General features: G+C 51.4%; 1 protein-coding gene across 1 annotated transcript in view; it reads left to right on the forward strand.

The window, feature by feature from the left end:
* CRTC3 (CREB regulated transcription coactivator 3) overlaps window positions 1-24,387 on the forward strand; it is a 102,890-nt gene extending 78,503 nt beyond the window's left edge. The window contains 8 exon segments of the mRNA XM_042988004.1: window positions 1,965-2,014; window positions 7,486-7,546; window positions 7,548-7,704; window positions 11,026-11,324; window positions 17,905-18,105; window positions 18,189-18,269; window positions 20,445-20,544; window positions 20,978-24,387. Of these exon segments, the coding sequence (XP_042843938.1) occupies window positions 1,965-2,014; window positions 7,486-7,546; window positions 7,548-7,704; window positions 11,026-11,324; window positions 17,905-18,105; window positions 18,189-18,269; window positions 20,445-20,544; window positions 20,978-21,186 (1,158 nt within the window). The 3' untranslated portion in view covers window positions 21,187-24,387.
* Window positions 24,388-25,904: the final 1,517 nt, after the last annotated feature.

The raw sequence follows: 25,904 nt of genomic DNA on the forward strand, positions 1-25,904 counted from the left end.
GTCCTGCAGTAGGGAAAATAGGAGGAATTGAGAGAGAAGGAAGAGAGGGTGTCAGGGGACAGAGATGGACAACCGTTGGGGATGATGGTTTAAACGAAACTTACAGTTGTGTTGATGAGCTGGTACAGTGATCTCCTGGCTTACGGTTTTCCTGTGAATTTACTCATTCCGAAAAGCCTATCCGTCCTTCTCACCTCAGTCCTGTTCCTAAAAGCACAGACACCTCGTTGCTGCTAGTCATGGGCACATTTTCTGTTTTATAGCCAGACCTCCTCCCTGTCACCAGCTTCGGCCCCCTTTCTTGAATCCAGGGTATTTGACCTGAGTTCTCGGGGGAGTCAGTAAACAAGTCCTCTGTCTTGTGATTTCTGTGAGCCTCTGAGTATTTGCACGCACAGCTGTGCTAGCTGACCTCCGCCGTGGCGCTCGCCGTAAACCTCGCTGCGGAAGCAGGGCGTCCCCGGGTACTTGACTTGGCCTTTCTTCCGGTAGGGAGGCTGTGTTGCCTTTGAAAGAAAACAGTTTGTCTGTGCTGGCCACGAGCGAGACTCTGTCACCACTGCCTGTGCTGACTTAACTCTCCCACCTGTTCAGGGTCCCCTGGTCCAGTTTTAGTTTCTTCTGCCAAATGTATCGAAGTCATCGTTAGCATTAAGGATGGGCTAGAAAGGGTTTTTTTTTTGTGGGTTGTTTTTTTTTTTTGTAAAAGCAAGATGTATGTGATGTTTCACCTTTTTTTTGGGTGGAATTTAAAATTCACATACTTAAACATAGGAGAAGCAGCCGCACTGTCTTTGGGGCCGTGGGAGGCACAGGCGGGTTTGGAGCCTTTTTTCAGAGGACACGTGTGGCTTCTCCAGCGGAGGGGTGGCGGTACCCACTCTTCCCTGAGCCCCGGGGACTGCTCTCTCTGGAGAGCCGTCCTCACCATGGTTCTTGTGGCCACGCGGCACTCTGTAGATCGTTTCTGGGACAAGAGTGAGTCAACGGTACATTCGGGTTTTTTCCCCAGCATCTGTTTATCAAGCCCCTACCGACAGGCATCCTGGCTGCTGGGATAGATGCTACAATGAACAAATTGAAAATCCCTGCCCCCTCTCCCCAAGCTTCGACTCTAGTTAAAATGTGTGTTTTCTTCTGACATTAATTTCCTCCTTCTTCACCCGGTTTTGTTTTCTTTCTTCTTTTCTTGTGAGGCCAGTTGGAAAAGTAATGTTTATTTAAAAGCTCTCTATAGAAAACATCGGGTTTAAAAAAAAAAATTTATTTTTGAGAGCGATAGAGCATGGGTGGGGGAGGGGGCAGAGAGAGAGGGAGACACAGACTCCGAAGCAGGCTCCAGGGTCTGAGCTGTCAGCACAGAGCCCGACGCGGGGCTCGAACCCTCAGACCGCGAGATCATGACCTGAGCTGAAGCCGGCCGCTTAAGCAACTGCGCCACTCAGGTGCCCCAACATTGGCCTTTTTGAAGGAAATAATACTCCTCTAGAAGATAAATTAACACGTCAAAAATCAAGAAACTTGGCTGTGGGGCTCCTGGGTGGCTCAGTGGGTCAAGCATCCGACTTTATCTCGGGTCATGATCTCACGGTGGTTTGGTCCGTGAGTTCGAGCCCCGCCTCGGTCTCTGTGCTGCCAGCTCGGAGCCTGGAGCCTGCTTCAGAGTCTGTGTCTCCCTCTCTCTCTGCCCCTCCCTCGCTCATGCTCTGTCTCTCAAAAATAAATAAACATTAAAAAAAAAATTGTTTTTTTAAAAAAAGGAAGAAAGTTTACTCATGCTCTGCCTCCCCCCGGGCCGGGAAAAGTCTAGTCAGAACAGAAACGCGTGCCGTGCGAGGATGCTCCCCCAAGCGCTGGCTCTCCTTGCACTGACTGGGGCCCCAGGACACTGACAAAGACTCTTTCAAAAAACTGGCATCTGACTTCGCAGTGCGTAAGCCCCGATTACTGTTGTCTCTCCCCAGATTCAGTCCCTGTCAGGGCGCCCTCGGTCCTGTGATGTTGGAAGCGGCAGGTAAGTAACGTTCTGCCCGTTCACGGCTCAGAGACCGTACCGTAGGTTCTCCCGGAAGGAGAGCCTCATTGCTTTGTCACAAAACCCTGGGAAGCTTCACTTACCATGTGTGAATGGGAAGTCCACTGAATTTTTTTTTTAGGGACAGCAGCTCCCCTTGGTACTCATGTTTCATTTGTTTAAAGTCATCAAGTTGCGTAACCGCGGTGCCAAGTGAAACCGCCCTAGATGCGCCCGAGAGGAACACAGCCGAGCGTTGGTCAGTACCCGGCTCCGCTGTAGAAGCAGAAGCCGAAGGCCCGTGGCATCGGGGACGGTGGCCAGGGAGGGCGACGGCGTCCGTCAGCCTGGGGGCTTCCTTGCGCAGAAGGCGATTGAGAGTGTGTCCCTGAGCACCCTTCGTGCCACTGAAATACACGATTACGAGTGATAACGTTTCACGTGAGGTACGTTTTACCACGATTTAAAAAACTGAGCGGAAGATGAACATCGTAGGAGAAATTTGCAACTACAAAAAGAGTGTTTTTGAAACCACTGATTCGCCGGTGCGTTCAGGAGCGTACAGCTTTACTCCCTAAAAGATTTGAGACAGCTCACAAAAAGTAGGTATGGTACCAACATTAATGCAGGAAGTTCATGAGGAAATCGGGGCTGCGGACGAGCGGGGAGCTGGGAGGGATAATGAAGCCCCCACGTCAACAGGCGCCCCTCGAACTGGCCCGCGAGATGGGGTACAGCGTGCACACCGACGGAGCCCTGGGGACCCGAGGGGCAGGGTCCTCACAGAGCCCCCCAGGGCTGTCCCACCGCTTCGAACCAAAATCAGCTGAGAAGCAGCGACTCTTTCCGGGTCTCGAAATAATGTGGTGTGAAAGCGGGACCCTTGCACGATCTACCTGAGGACGAGCACACATTTCAGAGTCTGTGGACGGAGTTAATCGACCTCAGGCCGTCGTTGCGTGTTATTTCCCCAGCAAAGCTTTCTATGTGTTTTTCACGGCAGTTCATTCAGGGAACTCCCTACGGAGTCCCCGGAGTGCGGACTTTATTTCTTTCTCCCCTTTTCTTTTTTGGCTAAACCTAAACTCGTGCAATTAACAGTCCACCGAGCTGAGCTGAGGACTGACCTTCTCTTCAAAAAGTCAAAAAGCCTGGCAGGACACATACCTGGACGGAAGACCAGCACACCTGGGGCGCAGGACGTCCCCGCAGATAGGGGGCGATGTGGTTTTTATGGAAAGGGCTAAGATTTTCTTCAAGAACCAGTTTTGGCTCACCCCTCAGACAACTGAGGGATCAAGACTCCAAAGGCCCACGTTCCGGAACGAGGCTGCGAATTGTTGGCCGCCTCCCCTCCCCCCCACCAGAGCTTTAGAGCTGGCGTTTCACAGATAAAGAGTGTTGTTTTCTTGCTCTTGTGTTAGAGGCGGGGTTCTATTCAGTGACTCTTAGTCATTCAAGTATTTATTGGCCCCCTGATCGTAGGTGCTGGGGTAGAGCAGTGAACAAAGCACATCAAGTCCCTGCTTTTCAAGGAGCCGATGCTCTAGAGGAGACAGACGGGCAGGGACAGTTAGGCAGATAAATATGTCATGTGTTGGTAGGCGCCAGGAGGAAGAAGGCAAAGGCAGATCGGCAAGCCCCTTCTTGGCTGAGATGCTGTGTGACCCGAACCTGGGAGGAGCCGAAGGGGGACGTGTTCCAGGCGGAGGGGACAGCAAGTCAGAGACCCTGAGGCAGGCGTGTGCCTGGAGAATGCGGAGGCTGGCGTAGCTTGCATGGGACTTGAAGTCAGAGTGGAATCATCAGAGGGTTTTGAACTAGGGATACTGTCACATGCCTCATATCAGATTCAGGAGAGAACTCGGGCCGGGAGTAAGTGTATTTGGAAAGTTACAGCTTGTATTTCTCTCAGCCAGAGAGAAACTGTTTTGAATGTCACCAATGACCTGCTTCACACTGGCCAGTGATTTTCCCCATCCCTGTTACGAGCCGCGGGACCCTGCCTTCCGCCCTTCCTCCCACTGCAGTCCCTCCCCACCCACCCCCACCCCCACCCCCACCCCATGGGTCTCTCTTCTCTCAGCCCGAGAGCCCGTCTGCTCTCAGGGTGATCAGCTCTGGGTTCCCAAGCTCCTTTTCCTAGACCTTGACCTTTAACCCTACGACCGGTGTCCTGCATCCAGCCCCCTGAAAGACAAGGTTTCCCATTCAGTTTCTCTACAACCAAAATTACCTTTCCTCCTCATCCGTCACATTGGACACCTTTCCTTCTTCCCCATTTCTTTCCAAGCCTCCACAGTTAACCCCCCCTACCTGTACCCAGAAAGGGAGGCCACCCAGAAGGAACGCTCAGCTCCCCTCCTGCCCGATTCCCCTCACCATTCTGTTTTCCTGGGATCAGAGCCGTAGGTGCCCCCTCCTGTTCAGGAGGTGCCCCCTCACCTTACCCATGCCCTGGCCCTCGTCCCCACTGGGCTCTCCGAAGCCTCTCCCTCCTGCTTGCCCTTCCCTCTCCTGAGTGTTTGGCCCTTCCCAGCCCTTCTACTAGGTTTTTCAGTCTACATTTCAATGTACTTACTAAGGAAGCTACGCTGAAAAAGCCCTTCCTTAGCCCTGAGTTCCCTTTCCGTTCCCTTCCTTCCTTCCTTCCTTCCTCCCTTCCTCCCTCCCTCCCTCCCTCCCTTCCTTCTCGTTTCCAGAATTCTTAGCCACACTTTTGGAAGAGTATTTACTGTTGAGTCTTCCTTAAGGCCTGTCCATTCCTCAGCCTACTGTGGCCTGGCCTCTGCTCCCGCTGTTCCTCAGGAGACATCCCAAGTACACATCCTCTTGCACTGTGGGGACTCCGTGTCTAAGACAGAATTCATTATCGTCCCCCGAGCACCTACCCTTACCCCCGGTGTGCTCATACACCCCAGTGTCCCTAGGCTGGCATCCCCATGCTGCAAAATCCGGAGTCCTTCTCGAGGACTGCTGCAGGTGTCTTTAGACTTCATCCGTGTCTCTCCATTCCCACATGCTCTCCTTTTGTCACCTGGGACTACTCAGCAGCGGCCACCACTGACCTTGCTGCCCCCAGGCTCTGCTCCCTGTGCGTCCTCCCTCCCCCGTCTATTAGCCACACTGTCCTCAGAATGACTAGGTCTCCCCCTGCCCCCCCCACCGAGCCTTCCACTGGCTTCTTGTCTGTCTGAGCCTTGTGCGCTCTCTGCCTACCTATCCAGTCCCGCCTCCTATCGCCACCGCCTCTCCTGAACTTGACCTTCCTGCTGTATTTCCTGCGGTATCTAAATTCCTTGGGCACACTGTGTGGTTTCACGCTTCCCTGCTTTGCCCAGGCTGTGAACTCTGCCTGAAATGGTTTTCCCACCTAGATGCTCTGAATTCCTGGGCCTTCGAACTCAGCCCAGGAGCCCCCCGGGGAGTCCCCCCCCCCCCCCCCCCCCGCCTGCCGGTCATCCCCTCCACACCTTATGCCACCAGGCTCTGTCACTGCACTACAGAATTGTGTTATATGGCTGCTTTGTCTGAGTCTCTTGAGGCCCGGATGCCCGTGGCTGGTCCCTGGGAGGTGACGTGTTGACATTGCCTTCCGCTGCTCCTGGCTAACGGCACCTTCCTCCAGCTGTTTTCCTCCTCTTCAGCCCCACAGCTCTCCTCCTGGTCAGACCTGGACCACACAGGAGCCTTCTTTTTTTTTTTTTTTTTTTTTTTTTTTAATTTTTAATGTTTTCATTTATTTTTGAGACACAGAGAGACAGAGCATGAGCAGGGGAGGAGCAGAGAGGGAGGGTGACACGGAATCCGAAGCTCTAGGCTCCGAACTGTCAGCACAGAGCCCGACGCGGGGCTCAAACTCACGAACCGTGAGATCATGACCTGAGCCGAAGTCGGGCGCTCGACTGACTGAACCCCCCCAGGCGCCCCCACACAGGAGCCTTCTAACAGGCTCTCCCTGCCTCAGCGTCTGCTCCCTCACGCCGTCCTCCACTTTGTAACCACGGTGGCATCTCTGAGGCGGCATTCTCCAGCCTATGCTGGCCTCCCTACTTCTCACAGTCCCTGATCTGGACCCTGCAGAACAGCACATCCTCTCACCCCTTGTTCACTTCACTCCCCTCCTGCCTCATCTGCTACCCACCCCTTCCCGGCCTCTGCTGTCACTCCCTGGCCACGCTGCTTCCTTGAAGCGTGAGCACCCTGCCCTGTGCTCGGTGAAGGCTTCCTTCCCCCGCCCGTCCTGACGGTGACAACTCCCGCTTCTGTGTCCTCAGTGTCACGCGTCCCTAACGGTCCTCCCAACCCCTTATCGGCCCAGGCCCCACACGCTTCCTTCCACACTGCAGTCGCTTGCTTCACTGCCGGTCTGTCTCTCCCGCCTGCCTGTGAACCCCAAGCGCGGTGCCCCTCAGGCCTGGGCTGGGCAGCCCCTCCCGGAGCCCCACACTTTAGAGGCCCCACTCCCCTGGAGTCTGGCGTCCCAAGGGGCCCCTGGGGGACACACCGCCTGCCTGAGGGGCGGGGTGGGGGGATGTGGAGTGTGGCCGGGGCTTGGCCTGCAGGCTGGGATAGCCCCACGGGTGGCCCCCGGTGAGGAGTGGGCTGCGGTGGACGGGGGACGACACCCCCCGTGCGTCCCCGCGTGGAACTTCAAGGAACCGGGCGATTCTCAGCTTGAATCTGGCTTTCCAGAACTATCAAGAAGGTGTCGTTTTCTGGGACAGTGTAAGAGTTCGTTCACTTGATTCATAACTTTTAGAAGTTTAGACGCACGGTCTGTGGGCCTCCATCTGAGCTCTGGCTCCAGGTCTGCAGACGTCAGGGGTGAGCCTGACCGCGAATCCGCTGGCTCGGCTCGTCCTCACACGGCCCGCCCTCAGCCCAGCGCCTGGCACGCTGTGCCCCCCCGCCCCCCCGGCACGTTACCAGCAGGCGACTGCCAGCATGTCTCTCTCACTTCAAAACTTACGAAGATTCTAACTGAAAAAATATATCTTAGAAGGTACCTGTTTGATGCCGACATTCTTTTCGTTTGTTTTCTTTTCTTTTCTTTTTCTTTTTTTTTTTTTTGGTGGGAAAGATACTTTTAAAATCTAGCAAAAAGAGCTCCATAAATATAAAGCAGTGCCTCACATTTTGTATGGGGCTTTATAATTTTCAAAGAACTTCTGCATCCACAGTCCGATCTGCTCGCGGAAGATATTTCTGTAAAGTGGGCATAGGTGATGTCCTTAGTCTGAGTTAACAGGTAAGGCGGTTGCCCTTCAGAGAGGTTAAGCCAAGGATGCAAGTTCTCAGAACGAGGGAGAGTTAAAGCCCACGATGCCGGGGCCTGGGTGTTTGATACCTGCTGCCTTTATTCAACAAGCATGTTCTGTTCCCCAGCAGCCAAATGCACTTTAGAAAGTAATCTCTCTGTCTCTCTCTCTCTCTTTCTCTTCCTCTCTCTCTTTATTTTTTTTTCCCAGTGCTTTTCCACACAACGGCCAAAACATAGGCCTCTCCCCCTTCCTGGGGACCCTGAATACCGGGGGGGTCGCTGCCAGACCTAACCAACCTCCACTATTCCGCGCCCCTGCCGGCCTCACTGGACACCAGTGACCACATCTTTGGTAGTATGAGTGTGGGGAACAGTGTGGGCAACCTGCCAGCCGCCATGACTCACCTGGGCATAAGAAGCTCTTCCGGTAAGTGCCGGCCACTCACTAAGGGCCGCACCCGTGTAGGTGCCCAAGTGGCTGAATCACAGGTGGCCCCCAGCCAGGCGGCCTATTAGTCGTTCAATGAGAATGACTGCATCCGACTTAGAGATAAGTTACGTTATCGGTTCTGGTAGCTCTTGACCCCTGCCGACGTTTCCCTTTGGTGGTCTGTTTCTGCCGGGTTGGATGGGCTCTAGCACACTGGGCTAAACCTTGTCGTCTATCGTCCTCACCAGCCCGGGTGTCCTGGGACTGGGAGAGTAGGATGGGAGAGTCCAGGAAAACAAGTCCTTTCCTTTCTGTGTTCACTGAACAATGTCTGGGGCTCTTAATCAATGTATGCTGGTGGTTTATAATTACGGCTCTCTCTCTAGATCCCTCTAATTTCCCATTGGATTTCAAAAGAGAATACTTTGAATTTTATTTTATTTATTATTATTATTATTATTTTAATGTTTATTTTGGAGAGTGAGAGCGTGAGCTGGAAAGGGGCAGAGAGGGTGGGGAACAGAGAACTCAAGTGGCCTCTGCTGACAACAGAGAGCCCCACACGGGGCTTGAACTCGTGAACCATGAGATCATGACCTGAGCCAAAGTCGGACGCTCCACCCAGGTGCCACAGAGAATATTACGGATTTTAGAAAATTTGTGAGGGATACGATGAAAATATTTTATACTAGATAGATAAATATATTAAATAGAAATCTACCACAGTTTAAAATTATTGGTTCAAATTATTGGTTCAAATCAGAGGTGCCTAAAGACGCAGCATATGGCTATATTAAAATGTTGCCATGGCGGGCGGGCGGGGGGCGGGGGGGCGCCTCAGTGGTTCAGTCGAGTGAGCCTCTGACTCCGGCTCAGGTCATGATCTCACAGTTCGTGAGTTCGAGCCCCACGTCGGGTTGTCTGCTGTCAGCGCAGAGCCCGCTTCAGATCCTCTGTCCCCCTCTCTCTGTGCCCCTCCCCTGCTTTCTGTCTGTCTCTCCCAAAATAAATAAATAAATTAAAAAAAAAAAAAAGGGATTAAAAAAACGTTGCCATGATGAGACTTGGGTTACTGTACAAGTTTGAGGGCCCGCAGCTCAGATCCTATGTTGGAACACGACTGGATTTACTTGAACCTCCACAGACGCTCTTGTCCATGCCTGAGGCAGGTATTGACCCCGTACTCCCAGTGGTGCGGTCCACCCCTCCCGCTGTAAGGGTTCCCAAGAACTGTGGTGTGGACCGTTCACCCTCTGGAAGGGCTCCCCAGTGACTGTGGTGTGGACCGTTCCCTCTGGAAGGGCTCCCCAGTGATGGTCCACCAGTGGGAAAGGGCCTGCTGGTTCACGCAGGTCAGAATTCACCACTCACAGGAGAGAAGTCCCCTTTAGCTTGGGCAGCTGGAAGCTTCTCTAATGCTCGTAGCAGTGCAACCATTGTACCACAGAATTTTAGAGTTGATTTCAGAGATTACCTTTATTTACTTACTAAGATCATTTCATTATCTTGCTGCTCTACTTTCGTGTGCTTGCTGAATTCTGGAGGTACAAGGGCATCCAAGGTCACCTAAACAAAGCAGCATCAGCACTTAGCTCTCTGGGGTCTTGGGGCAGCTGGGGCAGCCCTTGGCACTTTGCTTCAGCTGCAAGTCCTGTGTTTACCACCATCCTCTATCTTCCTCACAAAAGTATTATTTTGTCCAGAACATTGTCAGACCCGATATCAAGTATTTATATAATTTCTAGGTACTCCTTAAAATGCATGTATACAAGGCTGTACGTGTTTTTTTAAACATTTTTGAGCTTTCCCTCTGAATGAGTGGATTTGTTTTTTAACCTCAGTTCACATCTTTAGCCCTGATTCTTGAGCCAGCTGGATCTCTGGTCTTTCCATGGAGACTTGCACTGTGCAACAGCTACGTAGGGTTTATCAGAGACATCTTCCCTATTTAAAAGTTTTTTTTTCTATGTTTTTATTTTATTCTTGAGAGAGAGAGAGAGAGAGAGACAGAGTGTGAGCAGGGGAGAGGCAGAGAGAGGGAGACAGAATCTGAAGCAGGCTCCAGGCTCTAAGCTGTCAGCACAGAGCCCAACGTAGGGCTTGAACTCACAGACTGCGAGACCATGACTTGAGCCAAAGTCAGACGCCCAACTGACTGAGCCACCCAGGTGCCCTTTCCCTATTTTTTTTAAAGTTTACTTATTTTCAGAGAGAGCATGGGGGAGGGCCGAGAGAGGGGGAGAGAGAGAATCCCAAGCAGGCTCCAAGCTGTCAGTGCAGAGCCCAGATACAGGGCTCGAACTCACGAGCCATGAGATCATGACCTGAGCTGAAACCAAGAGTCAGACACTTACCCAACTGAGCCACCCAGGTGCCTCTATTTAAAAAAAAAAAGCATTTTCCAGCAAAGAATGCTTTGTCATTGCTGAATTATAGTAACTTTCATCTAACACTGATTTTTTTTTTATGAACATAAAAGAACACACAGTTCTGCTCGCCCCAACTGCCAATACCAGAATGATGGACTGAACTTTGAAACACGGCATTCCCATTTGAGATGCGTGGTGGCATTGTTAAGTCACGGAGCAAGGCCACTCTGTGCCAGGCCTGGCAGGACGCAGGATACGGTCCCGGCCTCATAGAACTTATGCCCCAAAAGCCTGTGCCATGGAAATGCCTTTTCCCAAACTCTCTTGTTCGTGCTAAAATTCACTACCCTTCCCCCCAAATGACACAAAGAACCGGCGAAAACTTCATTTTCCTTGAATTGGAATAGACTGCCCTTAAAGATTTCTGGGGAGCCGGAAAAGCAAAGAGAAAGCAGGAGACACGGGAGGGGGTCCCTTCCTGTGATCCTCTGGGGTGTCCAGGGTATTGACAGGGTCCCCGCCAAGGCAGCGCCCCAGAGCCATGACTCTCAGTGAAGGGATGCTCTCTGAAGGCAGCGCAGGATCCGGGCAGGTGCCTGGGACAGCGCGTTCGGGGGCTCTAAACAGAATGTGTGCGCGGCCCTGGGGTCTTTTGGCCTGGTTGTGGCTGAGCACACACACCCCTGGCCTCTGTCCAGCCCGCCCAGCGGCCGTTTCCACGCTTCCCCGGGAGTACGACTCACTGTCACCCTGCGGCCACCAGCTCTCAGTCCGAGTGCATCCTTTCCCCACCACGGCCACGTCGGCCACCAGTGCGCTTAGGGGAGCCGCCAGGAGCTCCCCACGGGCAGAACCGGCATCGAATACGGATAGTGGGAAGTGAAGCTTTCTTTCACCTCAGGGACACGAAAGATTGTGGCAAGTGACGTGTGACTCTGTTGTCCCGTAGGCCTCCAGAGCTCTCGGAGCAACCCCTCCATCCAGGCCGCGCTCAGCAAGACTGCACTTTCGTCCTCCCCGAACAGCCACCCACAGACACCCGCGCCCAGCGCCTCTGCCCTTCACCCTTCCCTCCGGCTCTTTTCCCTCAGCAACCCGTCTCTCTCCACCACGGCCCTGAGCGGCCCCTCTCGGCGGCGGCAGCCCCCGGTCAGCCCCCTCACGCTGTCCCCCGGCCCCGAAGCGCATCAGGGTTTCAGCAGACAGCTGTCGGCCACCAGCCCGCTGAACCCCTATCCCGCCGCCCAGGTGAGAACAGACTCTCGGCCCCGCACGCTGAGGCATGCAGGGCCTGGAGTCGGCCCACCCTCCCGGGTGTAGACCCCCAGGTCTCAAATGCGGTCAGCCCTCTTGCACGTGAGGCGGGAGAGAGCAGAGTGGGAATAGCTCAGCGCTAATCACTCCCTAATGGCACATTTGTTGTGAGGATCACGGTTTCCAAACGCACAGATTGCGGGCACTAAGTCACAAAAGCTGGGGTTTGGGGAGAGAGCTGGGGTTTGGGCGTAGAGAACCCAATGCAGATGTGTCTAGGATGGGTAGGGGAGACCAGGTTGGGGTTTTTTTTGTTTTGTTTCTTTTTTTCTTTTTTTTTCTTTTTTTTTTTCCTTTTCCTTTCTTTCTCTCTCTCTTTATTTTATTTTATTTTTTTATTATTTTTAAAATTTACATCCAAGTTAGCATGTAGTGCAACAATGATTTCAGGAGTATATCCCTTAGTGCCCCTTAACCATTTAGCCCATCCCCCCTCCCACAACCCCTCCAGTAATGCTCTGTTTGTTCTCCGTATTTATGAGTCTCTTCTGTTTTGTCCCCCTCCCTGTCTTTATATTATTTTTGTTTCCCCTCCCTTACGTTCATCTGTCTTGTCTCTTAAAGTCCTCGTATGGGTGAAGTCCTATGATATTTGTCTTTCTCTGACTAATTTCGCTTAGCACAATACCCTCCAGTTCCATCCACGTAGTTGCAAATGGCAAGATTTCATTCTTTTCGATTGCTGAGTAATACTCCACTGTGTATGTATGTATATGTATACATACATATATATATATATATATATATACATACACACACCACATCTTCTTTATCCATTCATCCATTGATGGACATTTGTGCTCTTTCCGTACTTTGGCTATTGTTGATAGTGCTGCTATAAACATTGGGGTGTCTGTACCCCTTTGAAACAGCATACCTGTATCCCTTGGATAAATGCTTAGTAGTGCAATTGCTGGGTCGTAGGGTAGTTCTATTTTTAATTTTTTGCGGAACCTCCATACTGTTTTCCGGAGTGGCTGCACCAGCTTGCATTCCCACCAACAATGCAAAAGAGATCCTCTTTCTCCGCATCCTCGCCAACATCTGTTGTTGCCTGAGTTGTTCATGTGAGCCATTCTGACAGGTGTGAGGTGGTATCTCATTGTGGTTTTGATTTGTATTTCCCTGATGATGAGTCATGTGGAGCATTTTTTCATGTGTCGATTGGCCATCTGGATGTCTTCTGTGGAGAAGTGTCTATTCTTGTCTTTTGCCCATTTCTTCACTGGATTATTTGTTTTTTGGGTGTTCAGTTTGATAAGTTCTTTGTAGATTTTGGATACTAACCCTTTATCTGATGTGTCATTTGTAAATATCTTCTCCCATTCCGTCCGTTGCCTTTTAGTTTTGCTGATTGTTTCCTTCGCTGTGCAGAAGCTTTTTATTTTGATGAGGTCCCAGTAGTTCATTTTCGCTTTTGTTTCCCTGGCCTCCGGAGACGTGTTGAGTAAGAAGTTGCTGCGGCCAAGATCAAAGGGGTTTTTGCCTGCTTTCTCCTCGAGGATTTTGATGGCTTCCCATCTTACGTTTAGGTCTTTCATCCATTTTGAGTTTATTTTGTGTCTAGTGTAAGAAAGTGGTCCAGGTTCAGTTTTCTTCTTGTCGCTGTCCAGTTTTCCCAGCACCACTTGCTGAAGAGACTGTCTTTATTCCGTTGGATATTCTTTCCTGCTTTGTCAAAGATTAGTTGGCCATACGTTTGTGGGTCCATTTCTGGGTTCTCTGTTCTGTTCCACAGATCTGAGTGTCTTTTGTTTTGTTTTGTTTTTAATTTTTTTTAACATTTATTCTTTTTTTTTTTTTTGAGAAAGACCGAACACGAGCAGGGGAGGGGCAGAGAGAGAGGGAGACACAGAATCTGAAGTGGGCTCCAGGCTCTGAGCTGTCAGTACAGAGCCCGACATGGGGCTCGAACCCACAAACCGTGAGATCATGACCTGAGCAGCTGAAACTGGATGCTTAACCAACTGAGCCACCCAGGCTCTCCCAGGTTGGGGTTTTAAAATTGGTATGAAAAATGACCAGTAACTGATGCTGTAAGTATTTTAAGCCACAGGGGAAAGCCAAAGAAGACATTTAATACCTTCCTGGAGCTTTGATACTGGATTAGACCTCTTCCCTAATTACACCTACAGATTGGAGAATTAGTACTTTTATTGTTCCTGAAGTAACAGGTATATAGTAAAGATGAGATCTCTGTAAAAGGCCCCAAAGAAATCTGTCTAGAAGGAGGCACATTTAGGGGCACCTGGGTGGCTCAGTTAGTTGGGTGTCTGACTCCAGCTCAGGTCACGATCTCACTGTTCGTGATTTCAAGCCCCGTATTGGGCTCTGTGCTGACAGCTCGGAGCCTGGAGCCCGCTTCGGATTCTGTGTCTCCCTCTCTCTGCCCCTCCCCTGCTCGCGCTCTGTCTCTCAAAAATGAATAAATGTTAAAAAAAAAAATTTAGAAAGAGGCACATTTTGAAGTCACAAGCCTGTTACAAGAGTTTAGATGCCAAAATATCATATCTTGACTTGTTGACTTTGTATTTATTTATTTATTTATTTATTTATTTATTTATTTATTTTACTTTGTTTTTATTCTAAGCTCTCAGGGCAGTTCTTAACCATAATCACCAATGACTATATTTTCAACCTATGGCTCACTCCCTGGATACATTGTGACATCATTTACTGCCCACCTCACCATAAATGAGTCATGTTTAGCAAGGAGGGGTTAACAGAACCAGTTACTACTCACTCTTACATGAGTCATCCCTTTGGGGAGAGGGAGAGAGGGTATTTCATAATTGTTTTTTTAAAGGTTCTGTTTATGTTATTGGATTGCCTTTAATTTTCAAGATCATTTTATGGGATATAAAAAAATAACACTCTTACTCTCTTAACTACATTTTAAGGAGACTGTAGAGGAGAGAGCCTCCTGTTTTGGATGTTTTCATTTGTGGTGTGCTTAATATTTTGATTTTTTAAAAATTAGTGTTATCCATGCACGTGGTTTAAAAAGTCAGATAGTTCTAAAGGGCTAGTTGGGAAATAACAGTTGTCTTCCCCTCCCTGACTGACCATGTTTCTTACTCCCTAGAGATGGTTCCTTCCAACCACTGTAACTTTTTTTTCACGTTTATTTATTATTGAGAGACAGAGACAGAGTGTGAGCAGGGGAGGGGCAGAGAGAGAAGGAGACACGGAATCCCAAGCAGGCTCCAGGCTCCGAGCTGTCAGCACAGAGCCCGACGCGGGGCTCGAACCCATGAACCCACGAACCGTGAGATCATGACCCGAGCCCAAGTCGGATGCTTAACCGACTGAGCCACCCAGGCGCCCCTCCTTCCAACCTTTTTAGCTGATGTCTTTGGTATAACCATGTTATTTCATGCTTGTTTCGTTCTGGACTTCTCGTGTTAGGTTCTATCTGCTGACATCCTCCCATGGAGGATTAGGATATAGCTCTCTCCCCAAACCCCACGCACCCACACACATATTTCCTACCTACCCTCCTCACACCCTGTGCTGTATTGTAATTTTGATGAGAGCAATATTCGGTGTTTAGTGCTTTCACAGTTATAACAGAGCAGTCAAGGGGCGCCTGGGTGGCTCAGTCGGTTAAGCGTCCGACTTGGGCTCAGGTCATGATCTCACGGTCTGTGAGTTCCAGCCCCACGTCGGGCTCTGTGCTGACAGCTCAGAGCCTGGAGTCTGCTTCGGGTTCTGTGTCTCCCTCTCTCTCTGCCCCTCCCATGCTCATGCTCTGTCTCTCTGTGTCTCAAAAATAAATAAACACTAAAAAAAAAAAAAAAAAAGAACAAAATGAACATTTTTTTCTTCACCCAGGAGTTAATAAATGTCTTACTTTTTTGTTAGTCTGGTTTTCTGTGTACGTATTATTTATCCCATCCCGGCTCTTGGGGCCTGGCTAGATCTCCTCTCAGTACTTTGAAACACAAGCCCTCCAGTAGCTCCCCAAGAAAGAGCACATGTGGTGCTGGCATGACTTAAATATGTCCTTAAACATGACAGGTAGAATACCCATCATTGAACACATAATTGGTTAGATATAGAATTGAAATCTGAAATAATTTTCTCTTAACATTTTGAAGATACTAATTCATTGCCTTTTGGTTTCTAGAGTTGCAAGTGAGAAATCCAGTGCTATTCTGAGTTTTAACACTTCAAACGAAATCTCCTTTTTTTCCCACCGGGGGCTTGTAGGATTTTCTTTTTGTCCCCCGGGGTTCTGAAACTTGACGATCATGTGGCTTGACATGAATCTGGATGTTTGGTGGGTTTCCTCAACCTGGAAACTCTTATCATCCTTCATTTCTGGGAAATCCTCCTTAATTATTTCTTGGATGATTTCCTCCCTTTGATTTCCCTGTTCTCTCTTTCTAGAACTCCTGTTGTGTGAATGTTGGGCCTCCCATCCTTTCCCTCTCACGCCCCTATTTTTCTCTCTCCTCGTCTTTTCACCCTGCTCTCTGGGAGAACTGCTCAACTTTATCTGCCTGATATTATGCCAAGTTTTCATCTCTGCTCTCATACTTTTATTATCTTATTTTACTTTATTTATTTATTTTAAGGGAGAGGGAGAGAGAAAAAAGTCCAAGGAGGCTCTGCACTGTCAGTGCGGAGCCCGTCATGGGGCTCCAACTCACCAGCTGTGAGATCATGACCTGAGCCGAAATCAGGAGCCAGACGCTTAACCGACTGAGCCCCCCAGGAGTCCCTGCTCTTGTACTTTGAAATTGCCAAGAATTCTTGTTTGTTCTCCGAATGTTCCTCTTTACAGCATCATACTCCTCCCGTGGACGCAATAGCAGTTTTTCACCCCTCTGAGGTTTTCAGTGGTAATTTTTGTTCCAGTTTCTTTTATTTTTTTTGTAATAGAAATCCTCCAAGTTGCCTAAAAGTAGAGAATATAGTGTCCTGAATCTTTCTATACTCATCATCCAGCCTCAACAATCATCAGTGTTTGTGTAATTCTGTTTCAGCCATATCCCTACTTTGAAAAAAATGTATGCAGAGATACCTATCACAAATATTTTATTACACGTGTTTAATAGATGAGGGTTTTCTTTTATAGCCTAAACAGTATAATGGTAATTTTGTTTTTCATGACTACTTCTTGTGGCACAGATTTCTCCAAGTTTCTTTTCTTTGTATGTCTGTCTTAGTCTCTGATTTCCATTCAGATGGTTTCCTCACAGTCTTGTGGTCCTTGGCCCTCTGCTCATCTTTTTTTTTTTTTTTTTTTTTAAATATTTATTTTTGAGAGAGAGCAGGGGAGGGGCAGAGAGAGAAAGGGAGAGAGAGAATCCAAAGCAGGCCCCGCGCTGTCAGCATAGGGTCTGACGTAGGGCTGGAACTCACAGACTATGAGATCGTGACCTGGGCTGAAGTCGGACACTTAACCGACTGAGCCAGCCAGGCGCCCCTCTGCTCCTCTTTAAGAACAGGACACAGAAATACTGATTGGAAGCCCTGTGTAGATGGATGGGCTTGGTGAGTATGGTCTTCACTGTAGACTGATCTAGCTTGGCCATTTACCTGGGGGATCCCTGGTGTCATGTAAGTTTCAGGATGTTCTCTTGGGCTGGCCAGATCCCCAGAGGACGCTGGCATACGCCCAGCATCCCGTCTTCCGAGACCCAAGCTGGGGAAGAAAGGGGGGAGCCTCAAGATGCAGTAGTGAGCTCTCTTGACCCCTGTGTTTTCAGTAGAGCGCCTCACCTCCTGGGCTCTGCTGTGCTTTGCGGTCCCTCAGCCGGGTTCTCTCCAGAGCGCTGTCCACTGCCCCCCCACCCAGTCTCCCCATAGACCAGGGCTAAGCCCACCCTTGCCTTGCACAAACTGAGGGGATCCTTCTGGATCTTCACCCCTGCTTCCTGTTGTCCCCCAGCCTGCCACAGGGACCCTGTGATGGAAATCCGGCTGCCTCTTGGTTGGTCCCCACTGTCTCTGGTCTTTCTCAGCTCTGCTAAGCCAGTGCCTGTGCGTCCATCCGCTTTTCGGTCTCCAAATTTTGCTGCCACTTTCTTCCCTCCCGTTTTCTTCGTCCCTGTGTTGTTTATTATTCTGGTGTTATTTCTTTTTAAAGTGTTAATTCATTACTGTTTCCTGTTGTTCAATGTTGTTCTAGTGTTTTTAGTAGAGTTTGGGGAGGCAGCAGAGATAAGTTATTTTTTTTTCCCCATCTTAAACCAGAAGTTATGGCTTTAAAAAAACACACATGATTTTCACTGAGGGTGCTGGTTAAATTAGCAGGTGTTTGGTTCTGTTTTGTCTTTTTTTTTTTTTTTTTTTTTTTAAGACACGAGAAATTGTCATTGAATGGGAACTGTTTTATGGGGAAGTGAGACTTAAGGTCACTTTGAAGGAGCAGAAGTGGGAGCCTAGCACAGAGGGCCCAGGGGAAGAAGAAGTTGGGCTTTTCCCTCGCCTTGACGGCTCCTAATCTGAAAGGATTTACCGCTGGAACTGCCAACCAAAGCTAATTAGTGGCTTTGTTTTACAGATGGTGTCCTCGGATCGAAGCCCGCTCTCCTTCCTGCCCACAGACGCTCAAACCCAGGTGTCCCCGCCGCCCCCTTACCCCACCCCCCAGGATCTCCCCCAGCCCCTCCTGCAGCAGCCCCGTGCCCAGGAGCCCCCCGCTCAGCAGCCGCAGGTGGCCTCATCCCTGCCTCCTTCTGGCTTCCAGCTCCTCTCCGCCCAGGTGGGTCCTGAACACCGGTCGGGAGGGAACACTTAGTTTACCCCGAGTTCCAAGCTAAACGTTCCCTTCCTTGTTCCAATAAGGGTTCACCTGTGACCAACTTCTTCCCGGATGTGAGCTTTGACCAGCAGTCCATGAGGCCAGGCCCGGCCTTTCCTCAACAGGTGAGTGATCACCCAGGCGTGCCTCTTCCTTCGACCAGGAACCGCACTGTTGAACCTGTTCAGGGTGTAGACTGAGCTAGCTCGGCCATTTCCCTGGGGAGTCTCTGGCATCCTGGATTAGGTGCTCCACTGCCCTGGGTTCGGGTGTGTTCAGTGGCCGAGGGGGCCTGGAATCTCCCCTAGCCCTCAGGTGCTGGTGCCGGCTGCCTTGTTTAGTGGCCGGCCTCTGCAGAAGCGGGTAGGAGACGCCTGGTGACGGTCTAGGCACAGACTTGTAGCATGGCTTATGGCAGAAGGGACCACCACGGTCCACTGATCTATCCTGCTGAGGAGACTGAGACACAGGAGGGTCTCAGGTGGGACCAAAAAGATCTTTTCTTTTCTTTTTTTTTCTTTTTTAAATTTAAAAGAAAGTTTATTTACATATTTTTGAGAGAGAGCATGAGTGGGGGAGGGGCAGAGAGAAAGAGAGGGAGACAGAGGATCCCAAGCAGGCTCCATGCTCTCAGGGCAGAGTCCACTGAAGGGCTCGAACCCATGAGTTGTGAAATCATGACCTGAGATGGAACCAAGAGTTGGAGGCTTAACTGACTGAGCCACCCAGGTGCCCCTCTTCTTTTTTTTCTGTAAAGACTTTTTTTAAATGTTTATTTATTACTGAGAGAGAGACAAAGCATCAGCATGGGAGGGGCAGAGAGAGGGGGAGACACAGAATCCGAAGCGGGCTCCAGGCTCCGAGCTGTTAGCACGGAGCCCGGCGCGGGGCTCGAACTCACAAACTGCAAGATCGTGACCTGAGCCGAAGTCGGATGCTTAACTGACTGAGCCACCCAGGCACCCCTTCTTTTTTTTTTTTTTTTTTAAATATCTGTTTATTTTTGAGAGAGTGGGGAAGGTACATACAAGCGTATGCAAGTGGGGGAAGGTGCAGAGAAAGAGGGAGAGAGAGAACCCCAAGCAGGCTCCATGCTGTCAGCACAGACCCCTATGTGGGGTTCGATCCCATGAACCATAAGATCGTGACCTGAGCCAAAATCAAGAGTCAGACGCTCAACCGACTGAGCCCCCCAGGAGCCCCCCCTAAGATATTTTCATTCAACCACTTCCTTTTGCTTTTTAGGTTCTCCCTAACGATCACTTAAAATATACCTAGATTTTATAGTGTTAAGTGTGGATTGGGCTTAGGATGGGTTAAGAAGAGAAGGGTTTGAGCATTTTTTTTTTTTTAAGATTTTTACAATGTTTTTTATTTGAGAGAGAGAGAGAGTGAGCACGTGCGAGTAGGGGAGGGGCAGAAAGAGGAAGAGAGAGAATCCCAAACAGGCTCCCTGCTCTCAGCGCAGAGCCAGACAAAGACATGGGCTCCATCCCAACAAACCGTGAGATCATGATCTGAGCAGAAACCTGGAGTCGGATGCTTAACTGGCAGAGCCATCCAGGCGCCCCTACGGGTCTTAATAACAATTACAACAGTAAAATAAATAAATAACAGATGTTTCCCGAGTGGGCCATGGTAAAGACTCATGGCATAAACCAGTAGTCCCTGCCTTCTCATTTTCTGAAGAAGCCGGTTTAGTTTATGAGTCAGAGAGTCTCCCTGAAAAATGATAGGAATGCATACATTTGAAAGATTTTTAAAAAATAGTTTGGAATATGCATTTCTGGAAAGGCACCGGAGACAGTGTCCAGTTCTGACCAGTCCTCACCGAGGCTTTCTCATGGAGAGGGACCTGCCTAGGGTTCCTTCACCTGAGAAGGAAAGGATATCACCTCCTCATTTTTCTAGAAACCAAAGGGGGAAAGAGTCCATTGGTCACATCACTTCCTTGGTGATACATGGAACCTTTGAAGGGCTCCCACGGACGGTGTGTCCAAAGGCCTTGGTGTGGCTGGGGGGAGAAGGTGTGAGACCAGAGCTGCTGCAGAGACCATGACTGTTGATGTCTCCTAATGGCTTGGTGGGCCCGGCCGTGTGTGAACGGGGACGAGCCATCCACACTGTGGGCCTCAGGGACCCCCTCCTCCACCCGAGCACCTGCTTGCCTGAGAGGAATATTCTGTGTGGGATCCTAGAGAGAAGGGACCCTAAGACGGTCTTGCTCTGGGAGCACCTTGCATTATTCTCTCCTTGGAAGCAGAGGTCATTCCTTACAGTGTAACCTTGGATGCTTCCAGGTGCCCCTGGTGGAACAAGGTCCGCGAGAACAGGACGCGTTTCACTTGAGACCCAACCTGTATTCCAACTGCGGGAATTTCCCAAACACCATCCTGACAGGTGAGCGGGGGCCAGCCCTCAGCCTCCTTACCATGTTCGTTTTGTTGTGCCTTCACACACACCGTTGTAAGATAGTATACACGACATCAGATGAGGCCAAAAATTAAGGTCTCCGGCGCAGCGTTGCCTTTTTGAAACGCAGGTGCCCGGCCCCAGAGACGGTGAGCCAGTGGGGAAAGGGCCTGGTGCTCCGAGCCTTTTCCGAACTAGTTAGTTTGAAGTTCAAAGGGAGAAAAGCCTGCAAAAATGGGAGGGTCGTGGAACTGACGGAAAAGCACGTAGATTCTAGAGCCACCTGGACACCTGGGAGTGGGTGGGACACAGGCAGTCACTGTCACGGTGGGGAGGACGACAGGGACGGCCTCTGAGGGGATATCCTCCGTTGTGTGTGCCTCTTAACCCGCCCTGTTTTCCCCCTTGCTGCTCCCTCCAGAAGACTCGAGTACCAGCCTGTTCAAAGACCTCAGCAGTGCGCTGGCGGGCATGCCCGAGGCCAGCCTGCACACGGACACTCCATTTCCTCTGGAAGAAGAGCTCCAGATCGAACCCCTGAGCCTGGACGGACTCAACATGCTAAGTGACTCCAGCATGGGCCTGCTCGACCCCTCTGTTGAAGAGACGTTTCGGGCTGACCGACTGTGAACAGAACAGACCAGGACCAGAATTCTTTTCTGAAGGCGCCGAAATAGGACGGCACGGAATGGAGCCAGCTACCCCCCCTGCCCACCGGGCTTGAGTCATCTCGGGCCTCTGACATGGCAGGAGCCAACGCCATGACTCCTGGCTTTGCGACGAGGTCCCGTCTCCTACACCGTGGCTTATTCTAGACCAGAGAGCCATGCACGGCCTCACCGGCCTGCGGCGAGGGTCATGCTCTGCAGGCCGGCTGACCTGACCGGGAGCCTCCCAACGACTCAGTCATCACCGTGCCCGGTGTGTCTTTTTCTCGGCCCTCTAGTCGGTCCATGTGTACAAGCAGAAAAGAACGCTGTGATGGGGGCGGCAGTCGCCTGGTGCTGTGCCCAGAACCACTGATGTCAGTCAACACTGAAGATCGGGCCCGGAGCGGAGGCAGTTGGGGGCCACGGGCCTCCAGGAGCTGGCTCAGCCACGAGCAACGGTACCACAGCACCGCGAGGCCGCCTCCGCCCTCGCGCTTCCGGCCAGGCACCCGCCAGCTGGTGGCGGGCGGTCCCGGGGCACGGCAGACGGCCGTGATCTCGGAGATGCCTTAATTCCAATATGAAGAATTCTTCCCACGATTTCAAGCACAGACCCGAGTTTCGCAAACTGAATGCTCATTTGTCTTCTCCAAGTATGTAATCTCCTTTCTGCTGCTTTGGGACACCTCTTCCTGTGGACGAGGGGGGAAAGGGAAGACTATTTTATTCAGTCACTGAAAACCAACAAAAATCCCCTGGTAACGGATGAGCCCGAAAAGAGGAAAGTGCTTCCTCTTGACGGCTGGGGCGGAAAGCACGGAGGGCAAGACACACGATGCCTTCCAGATGAGCTCTAGACAGGTGCCGGCCTCCCCCTCCACAGTCGGGTGGGAAGGGGTGGCGGGAGGTCTGAGCAGCAAGGTGGGGGGTGGGGGGTTTCTCTGTGCCATGGGAGTGTGAATGTAACCCCGCTAGGCTGATAGGCTGTAAGCTCCCCGAGTGCAGGGACCGTGCCTTATTCGTTATGAGACCCCTAGTTCCTAACAAGTGCCAGCACTCAGTAGGTGCTCATAACTGTGCATTGAATGCATGAACGGACGAACGGAGGAATGAATGAATCTGCCTCACTACGAGGCAGTCTAATCTTTCGCGTACCCCCATTCCCTGCCAAACCTCAAGGCTTTAGCTTTTTTTTTTTTGGAACACTTGTGCGTGTTCAGCATGCACTTTAATATGCTTTTAACACTAGGTGACCAAATTCACGATGAGACAGGGCGCCCCGATCTCCTCAAGGGTGTGCGCCACAGCAGGTAGGTGGAAGCTGTCTTCTGAGCACCACCGGAACGGCACCGAGCAAACTGGGGCCTCCCAGGCACTGGGACCCCGGGGATCCCAGCCAGGCCCCCACCTCCAAAGATCTTTTTCCTTTCAGATCCGTGTTGTGCTCTAAATTGCTTTCAAAAAAGACCATCATTCTTTGAGATCGAAGAAACAGTCTGCAGTAAAAGGAAGGCCTAAATCATGAAGCTATCGTTAGTCATTAGCACTTTAGCATAAAGTAGTGTTAGCGGATTTCCACCACTGCCGGCCTTCTGACCTAACCCCTGGCCACACGCCTGACGGGTGGGTTTGAAGAGCACCTCTGGGGATGGGCCTGGGCAATGGGGCAGAATGTGGACATGGCAGGAGGGGCCGGGGAGGAGAGGAGCACTGAAGGAAAGCTGGAAGACGCTGGAACTTTTGCCGGGACAGCCAAGGCCTTTTCCAGAGACACCGGCAGAGTCGCTGAAGGTTGCTGGACCGCCCCCACCCACAGCAGCAAGACCGCCCTGTGCCCCACGACGAGAGGAGTCCGTAATGGGATCCTGGGCTGTTAACCTCTGCAGACCTCTTTCCATTTCTGTCTCCAGAGGGATCACGTCACCTGCAGTCTTTCAAATAACCCTGATGGCACAGCTGCCTCTGTGGGGCCCGAGTCCTCCGCTTCACGTTAGCCCCAAACCTCTGCCGTTGAATTAGGAAATCCACCCAGGGTCCTTGCCTCAGCTCCAAGCCCCATTCCCAGTTAAAACTTTCATACTGAGGATCTCGGGAGGGGGTGACTCTGTTAAAAGCACAAGCCTTTTCCCTGTGATGCTACGCCATTCCCCAGCGTGCGGAAGAAGCCGGCTCCGTGCTGCCTGCCCTGTGCCACAGGCCCCGGGAAATCTGACCTGGCCTCTCAGACGGGGATCGGGGATCGGTGCCCCTGTTAGGAGTTTGGTTTTGTTTTTTTTTTTAGGTACCAGCATAACCCACTCTTTGCACAGTGCCTTACCCGTGGGGCTGGGGGCCCAGCCCTCTGTCTGCACAGCAGTGCCGCCTGTATAGCGTGATGCCTGGGACCCGCGTGGTGCAGGCCCACCATCCCTAGGGCATTCTCCCTGGGACTGGTGCAGAGGCTCCCAGGAAAAGTGACTTGTCTGGGGGCGTGTCATGACGACAATGAGGTTTAGCACTGAATTAAATTTGTCCTTAGGTCCACCAGCCCATTCTTTTCCCGTGAAAAGGTGTTGGGCATTACACAACCCACTTTGCTTAGCCAGCGTCAAGGACACCCACGGACGGGTGTCCCTCCGACCTCCAGCGCGTAAGCCTACACTCATCGCTGCCTTTGCAACAAACCAGGCGAGGCCCTCGGCATCCGAAGTGGCTGCATACATCAGAATAAACTCTCTTCCAATATTTAGTCTTGTTACAAGAAACCGATGGCTGTACTATTCTCATTTATTAGCAGTTAAACAATATAGAACTAAAAACCTATCTGTGTTCCATTTTTTTTCTCATTTCCATACAGTTGTGGTTTTTAGGACACACGGTGTTAGGAGAAACATTTTTTGATCACGTCAAGACCACCATAAGTTCTCCTTTGTCCCATCTCACTTCTCCTGTGTGCCGGCCCATGTGCGCATTCGAAGACCTTTCCAGCTCTGACTCCCGTCGGCTCTGTCATGCACAGACGGTTCCATTGCTTGGCGAAGGAGCCCTCACAGCAACTAATCAGACTATCTGCCAGTGTCCTAACTCCCAGGTCCCTTGTTAAACAATATTTAAAGATTGGAATTTGTATAAAGTAGCTTCCAAGTTTTATAATACGTCGTTTTACATCTTTCGTAATTAAAAGCAGCACAATAAGGTTGTATCTGCGCTTGGTGTTTTCCTTCAGCCTCGGGCGACGTGAACTTGGGGAAGCGCCGCCTTCGCAGCTAGGCCTGTCGCTGGGCTTCCGGGTCCTTGGCTCGGCGGGTCCTGCATGGGCCCCGCTTGTCATGTGTTCCTAACACGCGCTCTTGCCCCTGTGCCCGGGAGAGTGGGGCCTGAAATTGGGCACGTGGTTCCTCTGAAGCCGTGGGTGCCAAGGGCAGAGGGCGGCCTGGCAGCACCCCTTCCAGACCCCTGCTCCGGCCCTCACCTAAGACCCCTCCCCTTTGGAGGTTTAGGCCACTGATGCTCCTTCCCCCGGTGTTCTGCTGTCATGTTCTGCCCCCACCCCCAGCACTCCCCTCCTCGCCAAGAGCTTGGGCTCTGTTTTCTGCCCAGCCCCGTCCCCTCCACTTTCCAGCGGGTTTCCAGGCCAATTCACCCCCATGCCCCCTACCCCAGCCATGCCTCCTTCAGACCCATCTCCTCAGCCACGTCCAGGGCTTGTCACAAAGGTGACTCAGCCGAAGGCTTACTCAGAAATCCTGTCTATGGCCCAACTTCCTGGGCCACCATGTCTGCTCTGGTCCACACACCCCATGTCCTTTGACCCCACTGAGAATTCTCTCCCTTGACCCTTCTTTCAGCCTCTCGGGCCTCTCCTGGCTTTCCTCCCTTCCCTGAGCAGTGGCCTCCATGACAGGGTCGCAGCCCTCCTCCTGCTCTGATCCTCGGCCTTTCCCTGCTGGGATCCCCACGGGAGAAAACCAGCAACCCCACTCTGTCCCCTAAGCCGATCCTCTCCTGCCTCTCAGGAGTGTTCCGGACCTCCCCTCTCCGGACGCCCAGACATTCAGGCCCCTGGGGGCAGCTCCCTCAGCGCCCCACCTGCCATCCATCCCTCCGCCTTTCCCAAATTACCCCAAATCTCTGTCCCTCCCCGGTACCTTCCCCTGCCACCTTACCTAGTTCTCGCTTGCCACACGGTGGCTGATCTGCTCTTCCTGCGGTAACGTCCCGCCGCCCCAGACCTCATCCCTCCCCAGACTCTTCTTCCTGTACATATATGCCTTGTCTCCTCCTCACTAACAACAAACAGAAGGAAACAACCCTTCCCCAACCTGGCTTCTCCTTGGACCATCACCTTGTCTGCTCTCCCTCCTGGAAGAGTTGATCATGCTCTACTCATACCTTTCTCTTGACCCGGCTGCAAACCCCTCTGCCCAACACCCGGTCCCAGCCCCTCTCGCCTGTCCAGTCCCTCTCCTGACCTTTAAGCCCTGTGGCCACTCGCTGCCCCCCCAAACCCTCTCTCTGGTTCTTGTTCACTCAGGTCACATGTCCATTTCCTCCGTGTATCCTCCTCCTTGGCCATCTTTTCTGCTTCAGATCAGCGGTCCCCAGGCCACCTGTCCAGTGCTCCAAGTAGACCCCCACATGCAGCCCCCTACCCCACCCACCTGTTCGCTCAGGTTCACCTGCACCCCACCCCATGCCGCCAGCTGCCTTCGTCCTTCG

This window comes from Panthera tigris, chromosome B3 (genome assembly GCF_018350195.1).
Source record: "Panthera tigris isolate Pti1 chromosome B3, P.tigris_Pti1_mat1.1, whole genome shotgun sequence".
In the NCBI taxonomy this organism is placed as follows: domain Eukaryota; kingdom Metazoa; phylum Chordata; class Mammalia; order Carnivora; family Felidae; genus Panthera; species Panthera tigris.